Here is an 8,637-nt window from a genome sequence, read left to right as displayed (position 1 = left end):
TACGTATAGGGCAGAAACGCCAAAGCCCTTAGCGTTGCTATGTGGAGATCCAACGCGAGTTACCTCGGCGTTTTCATATGAAGCAGCAACATAATCTAGCTCGGCGTTTCTAAATTGGGCAGAAACGTTGCGGGCTGTAGTGTTACTAAAAGGGTCATATTATAAAATATTTTCATGTCGAGTTTAATTTGTAACGAAGATTGCTAATAAGGTTCAGTGATTTCGGCCGGTGGGTGATTGCAAATGCCTTGCCTAGTAAAAAAATTTTGACAGAAGCCTTGCCTAGTATTACTACTAGTGCTACTCCTAAAATTCTTCCCTTGCACTCTATACCTTCCATACTGTGTTCTACTCCAGTACGTAACATGGCACAATCACTACTAGGCCAATTAACATAATTGTTTTCTATCAAGTATACTATCAAGAAAGCAGATTTGATCATCTGCAATATAAGAGCAGCTCTAGTAGAGTTGTCAAAAAGTCGATCGTCAAGATAGATGCAGTGATGATCGCTAAAAAATATGCAGGCTCAAGAAGTGCGCAAAGTCAGAATCGCTAAAACAAAGTCTTTATGTTTCTCTTTAGTTTCTACAGTGACGATCACTAAACCATGGTAGGGGTAGTCAACATTGAAACCTTCCCCTCCCCTCGCATCTCTCCCTCCTCCTCGCGTCGCCTCCCCTCGGGCGGCGCCAGGGCCCCCGATCCCGCGCTGCCAACCCCTCCCTGCTCCTCCATCCCCAGCCGCCGCTGTCACCGGCAAGGGCCACGGTGGCGGCGGGCCATGCTCCGCAGATCCAGGGCGGGTGGTTGCCGCGGTAGATCCGGTGAGGCGGAGGCGGCATCTCACGCGGGGAGGCCGGGGGCGACAGTCAGGGCGACGCCCCTGCTGCACGTTGGCGATGGGAACCTACATGACCGGCGGTGTGGCGACCGCGGGCACATGGGTGACTCCGATGGCTGCGGATCTGGCGTCCTGTCTAGATCCGTCTCGGTACAGCCTTGGACGGCCGGTGGCACAAGGAGGACCGGTGAGGGGCGGCTGGGGGCTCCCTACCGGCGTGCCGACGGCGGCCCTCATCTCCATGGCGAGGCTCCGTTCGGTTCTAGCCAGCTGCGAGGTTGGGGGACGCGGCTTTCGATGAAAATCACGCCGACTTCAGTCATGGCGGACGATGGTTGCGTCTATGACGTCGTTCCCTTCTCGAGGCATCGTTGTTGCGGGTCATGGCACCCCACTCGTGATGCTCCGGGGGAAACCCTAGATCTAGATCTACCGGATCGGACGATGATGGTACCTTTGATGCCGTTGTCCCTCCTCACTCCTGAGGGCATCATTTTGGAGCAAGCTCTAGTTGGACGGGACAAGCGGAAGAGCAGTGTCTCATCGAGCGCAAGGCCGACGGCGGCCCTCATCTCCATGGCGTGTGGACGGATTCGTGCAGGATGATGGGGTTGTCCGGCGTTATGGTGGCGTCGACGGCAGGCCAGGCAAGGTCGATGGGTCCGTTGATGCTCTGGAGATGGACCGGTGGAAGATGGCGGCGCAGCCTCCGAGAGTGCGTCGGTCCGATATGGGACCCAATCCCGGTGTGTGGCTGGGCTGGGGCATACAGCTTTAGATGTTAGGGTTTGGTACAATGGCCGTTTGGTATTAGATCCGGATATTCGGCACACCTTTATCAATGGGATAGTAGCAACAGGTGTTGCCTAGATGGTGACTTCAGACTCGCTGATGTATTATTTTGTATGGTCTCTGTGAATAATTAATAAGTTGTCCGCATGCATCATCCAGATACAGAGGCAGGGGGTTTATCCTTCTTTTCCAACAAAAATGTCAAGCTTCTTTACTAATTAAATATCAAAATTACAGCTTAAGTCAGCTAACAATCATTGTTGGCCACTCGTTGATTTTGTTCCAAGCTCCCCCACTGTCACATACTCCGTATAAGATACAACACTGTTTGCTTATAAGCATCCAAAGATTTGAACAAATAGCTGAAATTTATTAAACTAACTTCCCAAATAAATATATCCACTTTTTCTGCACCGAAAACCAGTCTGGGTAAAATGAACTTGATTTTATGGTGCTATCTGCAGGGAAGCAGAGAGCCACCGGTTGGTGATCACAATGTATCTGACACGACAAACAAATACATGTCTCAAAGTTCAAAGCCAGGGTAAGCGACAACTTTCTTTCTTAAGCCAGATAAAACAAATAAAATGCTAGAATGTATGTGGACTCACATTAATATAACATTTTTTTATCAATAGATCCTGTTAATTTACGGTCAGTAGTTCAATCATAGAGAACCCTCCATCCAGCTAACCATGAATATAATATCCAAGTGAAGGGGACGTGTGAATAATAAAATATAGTCTGTCTCAATCTTGAAAGTTGACAAAATTGGCAGAAATGCCTTGTGGTGCTAGGCCTCCATGGGCTCCATGTTTTAATGCTTCGAAAATTCTGAAAAAGAATCCGCGGTATCATACGGATGTATACTGTGTGTATGCAATTTTTCATGAAAAAATACGTTGATGGGCGATTTACACAAAAAACAAATTGATGAGTTTGAAACAGTGAACAGTGCACATATAAAACCAACGATTTTCACTTTTTGTGTAGCTCGCGAATCAAATGTATTTTCGCATGAAATTTTACACACATGTAACATTTTTTTTATCAATAGATCCTGTTAATTTACGGTCAGTAGTTCAATCACAGAAAACCCTCCATCCAGCTAACCATGAATATAATATCCCAGTGAAAGGGACGTGTGAATAATAAAATATAGTCTGTCTCAATCTTGAAAGTTGACAAAATTGGCAGAAATGCCTTGTGGTGCTAGGCCTCCATGGGCTCCATGTTTTAATGCTTCGAAAATTCTGAAAAAGAATCCGCGGTATCACACGGATGTATACTGTGTGTATGCAATTTTTCATGAAAAAATACGTTGACGGGCGATTTACACAAAAAACAAATTGATGAGTTTGAAACAGTGAACAGTGCATATATAAAACCAACGATTTTCACTTTTTGTGTAGCTCGTGAATCAAATGTATTTTCGCATGAAATTTTACACACGTGTACTCCCTCCGTTCTAAATTACTCGTCGCAGAAATGGATGTATTTAGAACTAAAATACATCTAGATACATTCATACTTGCGACAAGTAATTCGAAACGGAGGGAGTAGTATACATCCATATGTCAATGTGGAAAAAAATCAGTTTGATTTAGTCATTGAATTTTTTAATGTTTCAAAAAGAAAAAACAGCTCCATGGAGCCGAGCGCCAAAACGCTGCACTCAGACAATATGTGGACACATCTCCTGACATCCAAATCATCCACCGGCTAGAATTAAGCTTTGCCAAAAGAGACGACGAAGAAGTTTGCCAGGGGCCTCCCACTGCTTCGCCGCGCCGACCTTCTCTTGCGGCATCGCCCGTCTCAGGTGCTTTCACGGGTCCTGGTGTTGCGCCAGTGGTTGGTGGGGATCCTGTGGCGTATCCGGGATCCGGACACTGGCCAAGGCTGCGTGAGGCTTCAAGGACTCTTGGTGATCTTTCAGCTGATCCAGTTCAGTTGAGTTTTGTTGGGGGTCGGGCAGGCGGTCTTACCCCTAACAGGGCCACGAGGGAGGAGGTCATAGCTTTTGACGGAATCCCAGATCCTGTTTCTGAGGGGCGGCGGATAAGCAGCCGTCTCCAGGAGCATCCGGATGTGGACGACATGCAGCTAAGGTGCGCTTTGCGGGCGGCCAAGCTTCGTGACATTGAGGTCCTCTACTGGTATGTCTGTCAATATGTCTAATTCGATTTTGCATTTTTCCAATGATGAGATTGTCCACAATGCAAATCAATTAGGGGTCTCCCTAGGTAGTAATAGTACTGAAATCAATAAATCCGTTAATGATATTCTCGATCTTGAAGCGGAGCACGCTTTGGAGATGATTCGTAACATATCAGGTGTTAAACCCATGAATGATCACGACATAGATGCGTTGGGAGTTAGGGCTCTTGATAGTTTTTGTGCGGATCTGGCCCTTGAGTTAGAGGAGGCTGAGGGACTCGATTCCCCTATGGCTTCGAGCCATGTAGATGTTCCAGAGGCTAAATCCCCAGAGCCCGGTTGTGAGGACCGGCAGGTGGATCCGTATAAGCCTAAGCGGAAGTGGAAACGGAAGGTTTATCCAGTTTCGGCTGTGCATAGAAGTGCTAGGATCCGTACCTCTAAAAATTTTCATGATGAAATATGAGAGGAATTTTTTGAAATAGCAGAGGTCTTAAGGACTTGGCTAAAAGAAGGTTCTAGCGGAAGCATCTATTGACTACCAGTTGGATTTTATTGCCATGTCCGAGACTGGAAGGGATAATTTTACCCCCCCCCCCCAATTCCTTAGTACTTTATCCGGGGGTGTCGACTTTTACTGGCACTGCTTACCTCCAAGAGGAAGATCAGACGGGGTCCTACTCGGGGTTAGGTGTGACTCGTTGGAAGTGCGGGGTGTGATCATGGGAGATTTTGCGGTAAAATTTCGGGTCAAATCTAAAGCCGATGGGTTTAATTGGGCTTTAGTGGCGGTATATGGGGCTGCATCCAGAACTCAAACCAGATTTTCTGGCTGATCTGGTTCATATTTGTGGTAGCGAGCAACTCCCAATCCTAGTTGGGGGTGATTTTAACATTATTCGAAGGAGGGAGGAGAAGAATAATGATAATTTTGACGGCAGGTGGTCGTTTATGTTCAATACCATAATCGAAAGCTTGGGTCTTAGAGAGATAGAACTTTCTGGTAGGAAATTCACTTGGGCTAATTCGCTACCTAACCCGACTTTTGAGAAGCTGAACCATGTTCTCGCTAGTGTCGAATGGGAACAAAAGTTCCCTCTCATAACTGTCCAGGCGTTATCGCGCGCAATTTCGGATCACACTCCGTTGCTGGTTGATTCTGGCGATCCATCTCATGTGGGGAATAAGAACATTTTTTTCTTTTGAGCTCTCGTGGTTTGATAGAGAAGGGTTCTTTGAGTTGATTGCTAGAGAATGGGCTAAAGATTCAGGAGGAAGGACTCCTATCGAGAGATGGCAGAATAAGATTAGGCATCTGCGAAGATTCCTTCGTGGATGGGCTAAACATAAGCATGGGATTTATAAGGCTGAGAAGGAAAGACTCCTTTTACTTATTCAGTCCCTAGACTTAAAAGCCAAATCCACTATTTTAGATACCAGAGAGCTGAAAACTAAGGTAGAGGCGGAATTGAGACTGAAAGATCTCCTTCGGGAGGAGGAATTGAAGCGGGCATTGCGAGCTAAGGTTCGCAAGATCATCCAAAGGGATGATAACACTTAGTTCTTTCACGTGATTGCCAATGGCAAGCACCGCAAGAAAAGGATATTTTCAGCTTGAGCAGGAAGAGGGGACGATTGTAGGTCAAGAAAATCTGAAAGTGTATATCACGAATTACTATAAGCAGCTGTTTGGGCCGCCGGAAGATAACTATGTGTCCTTAGATGCGTCCAAGGTTGAGGATGTACCTCAACTTGCGTCGGACGAGAATGAAGTCTTGACTGCCCCATTTACGGAGAAAGAGGTGTCTGAGGCCATTTCACAAATGAACAACAATAAGGCTCCCGGGCCGGATGGCTTCCCCGCGGTGTTTTATAAAAAATGTTGGCATATCATCAAAGGGGATTTACTTTCAATGTTCCATGATCTTTTCTCTGGACAGCTTCAGTTGTTTCAACTTAATTTTGGAACGATTACTTTACACCCCAAGAAGACAGAGGCCGTTCGTATTGAGTAGTTCAGGCCCATCTGTCTTCTTAATGTAATTTTCAAAAAATTTACCAAGGTCGGGACTAATAGGCTTATGCAAATTGCACACTTTGTTGTGCAGCCGTCCCAAACTGCTTTCATGCCAGACAGAAACATCCTGTAAGGGGTTGTCGTTCTGCATGAAACACTCCATGAAATCCACTCAAAAAAACTAGACGGAGTAGTTTTCAAAGGCATACGACAAGGTCAAAAGGCCATTCCTTCAGCAGGCTTTGCGTATGAAAGGTTTTGATCAGGCCTGGAGACACCAGGTAGACTCCTTCACGCAAAAAGGGAGTGTTGGAATTAAAGTGAATGATGACATATGTCACTATTTTCAAACACACAAAGGACTGAGGCAAGGGGATCCGATGTCTCCTGTTCTCTTCAACATAGTGGCTGATATGTTGGCAATTCTTATAGGAAGGGCCAAGGATGCAGGTTAGGTAGGAGGCCTCGTCCCGCACTTAGTAGATGGAGGTGTATCCATTCTACAGTATGCCGATGATACTATCATTTTCATGGAGCGCGACTTGGCAAAAGCTCGAAACATGAAGCTCATGTTATGCTTGTTCGAACAATTGTCCGGGTTAAAGATTAACTTCCACAAGAGCGAGTTGTTCTGTTTTGGAAGAGCTAATGATGAACAAGATGCGTACAAGCAATTGTTCGGGTGTGAATTGGGGGATCTACGTTGTACGTATTTAGGTATACCAATTCACCATGGTAAGCTAACCAACAGAGAATGGAAGTGCATTGAGGATCGTTTTGAGAAGAAATTGAGCTGCTGGAAAGGCAAGATGATGTCATACAAAGGACGATTAATTCTTATTAATTCGGTCCTCACGAGTATGCACATGTTTCTTCTCTCGTTCTTCGAGGTTCCAGTGGGAGTCCGGAAGAGGCTAGATTTTTACCGATCACGATTCTTTTGGCAGAGTGATGAAGTCAAGCAAAAATACAAACCTGCTAAATGGGATATCATCTGTAGGTCGAAAGACCAAGGGGGTCTAGGTATTGAGAATATGGAAGTGAAGAACAGATGTCCCCTTAGCAAGTGGTTGTTTAAGATTTCTGTCGAGATGGAGGCCACTTGGGCTCAGATCTTGCGGAACAAGTACCTTCACTCCAGAACCTTGTCACAGGTGACAGTGGGGCCGACTGATTCACATTTTTGGAAAGGACTGATGAGAGTTAAATCACTCTTTTTCAATAGGACAAGATTCATAGTTGGAAACGGTACTGCTACGAGGTTTTGGGAGGATACATGGCTAGGGGAGACGCCCCTCGCACTCCAATATCCTTCCTTGTATAACATTATTCAGCGTAGAGATGCCTACATTGCAACAGTGATGCAGTCCATTCCGCTTAATATCCAGTTTAGGAGGACGCTAGTGGGGACCCGTTGGGAAGCTTGGCTCCATCTTGTCCGAAGATTAATGGATGTTCAGCTGTCTCAACTGCCCAATCAGTTGTGCTGGAAACTAACTAAGAATGGCGAATTTTCGGTTAAATCCATGTATTTGGATGTTATCAACTCTAGTGTGATTCCTAGATCGAAACATGTTTGGAAAGTTAAAGTTCCTTTGAAAATCAAAGTGTTTATGTGGTTTGTGTATAAACAAGTTATTCTAATGAAGGATAATTTAGCAAAACGCAATTGGACATGATCTACCAGATGTAGTTTCTGTGACCAACACGAATCCATCAAACATCTCTTTCTGGATTGTCCCTTGGCAAAAATTTTGTGGCAGTCGGTCCACATAGCTTTTAACATTACTCCACCGAATTCCATCAATACATTATTTGGGACGTGACTTGATGGGATAAATTATGATACAACGAGACACATTCGTGTGGGAGTGTGTGCTTTACTGTGGGCAGTCTGGAATTGCATAAATGATTTGGTTTTTAACAGAACAACAAATATTCATTTTTTGCAGGTTATCTTCAGAGCCACCGCGTTGATCCGCATGTGGTCGCTACTCACTTCGACGGAGGCCAGGGAGCGTTTGGTTACTGCGTCTACCCGATGGGAGATGATAGCACGGGGTATTTTTAACCGGTTTGGATGACGGTCATGTAATAAGATAGGCATGTAGTGCTCTTATCTTTTTATGCCAGCCGGTTGTGGCTTTTCCTTTATCTGTTCAGCTCTTGTGGAGCCTTTTTCTTTTATTGGTCGAGACTTGGAGACTTATGTTGGATATTTTGCTTATTAATAATATTAGTTGTATGCATCATTCAGATGCAGAGGTTGGGGCATACCCCCTTTTCGAATAAATAAATAAAAAACAAGTCTTAATACAAGATTATAATCTACTGAAGGAACCCTCTAAGAAACGGAATCTAGTGAATAGGCACGGTTTCATTTCACCTCCTGTTGCCAGAATCCAAAACAAAGTAAGCTGGTTTATTGGAGCGTAGCAAAAGAAAAGAACACGCTATCCTCTTGTTTTTCAGCAAAATTATGAAATCTCCAACTTACTTTCCTTTACGATTTCGAGACCGAAATTGTTGTCTCTATCTGTATTTACCATTTTAAAGGAATATAAAATCCATTAGCTAACTCCGGACAAAATAAAAATATGAACACTGGCAGTATCTGGTCAGTATAATGAGGACAAATTTTCCCCATTATGCATCTATTTCATATATATCTATATCTATACCAATATAAAAAGACCCAAAGGGGTAGATTCAATTAACCTCAGCCATCAAATCATGTCAATCAACGACCTAGACTGCTTCAATGTCGAGTGCTCAACACGTTTAGTGTGCAGTTAATTTCATGCCAAAAATAGTGCTAATCACA

General features: G+C 44.6%; 1 protein-coding gene across 1 annotated transcript; it reads left to right on the top strand.

The window, feature by feature from the left end:
• Window positions 1-902: 902 nt before the first annotated feature.
• On the top strand, window positions 903-8,079 carry LOC147979689 (uncharacterized). Its single transcript, XM_087515312.1, has 4 exons — window positions 903-1,121; window positions 1,446-1,559; window positions 3,272-3,803; window positions 7,766-8,079. The coding sequence occupies exons 1-4, from the start codon at window positions 903-905 to the stop codon at window positions 7,882-7,884; spliced, it is 984 nt and encodes a 327-aa protein (XP_087371438.1). The 3' UTR covers window positions 7,885-8,079.
• The last annotated feature ends 558 nt before the right edge of the window (window positions 8,080-8,637 follow it).

The sequence above is a fragment of the Triticum urartu genome, chromosome 3A, assembly GCF_056163025.1.
Source record: "Triticum urartu cultivar PI428250 chromosome 3A, HENAU_Tu73, whole genome shotgun sequence".
In the NCBI taxonomy this organism is placed as follows: Eukaryota; Viridiplantae; Streptophyta; class Magnoliopsida; order Poales; family Poaceae; genus Triticum; species Triticum urartu.
This window is presented reverse-complemented; position numbering and strand designations above follow the sequence as displayed.

Excerpts from the sequence above, each read along its gene's own strand:
- LOC147979689 (XM_087515312.1), top strand. The coding sequence starts at position 903 with ATGGGAACCTACATGACCGGCGGTGTGGCGACCGCGGGCACATGGGTG. Across the intron at positions 1,560-3,271 it reads TGGCGGCGCAGCCTCCGAGA|AAAAAACAGCTCCATGGAGC; the intron begins GTGCGTCGGTCC and ends TGTTTCAAAAAG. Across the intron at positions 3,804-7,765 it reads GGTCCTCTACTGGTATGTCT|GTTATCTTCAGAGCCACCGC; the intron begins GTCAATATGTCT and ends CATTTTTTGCAG.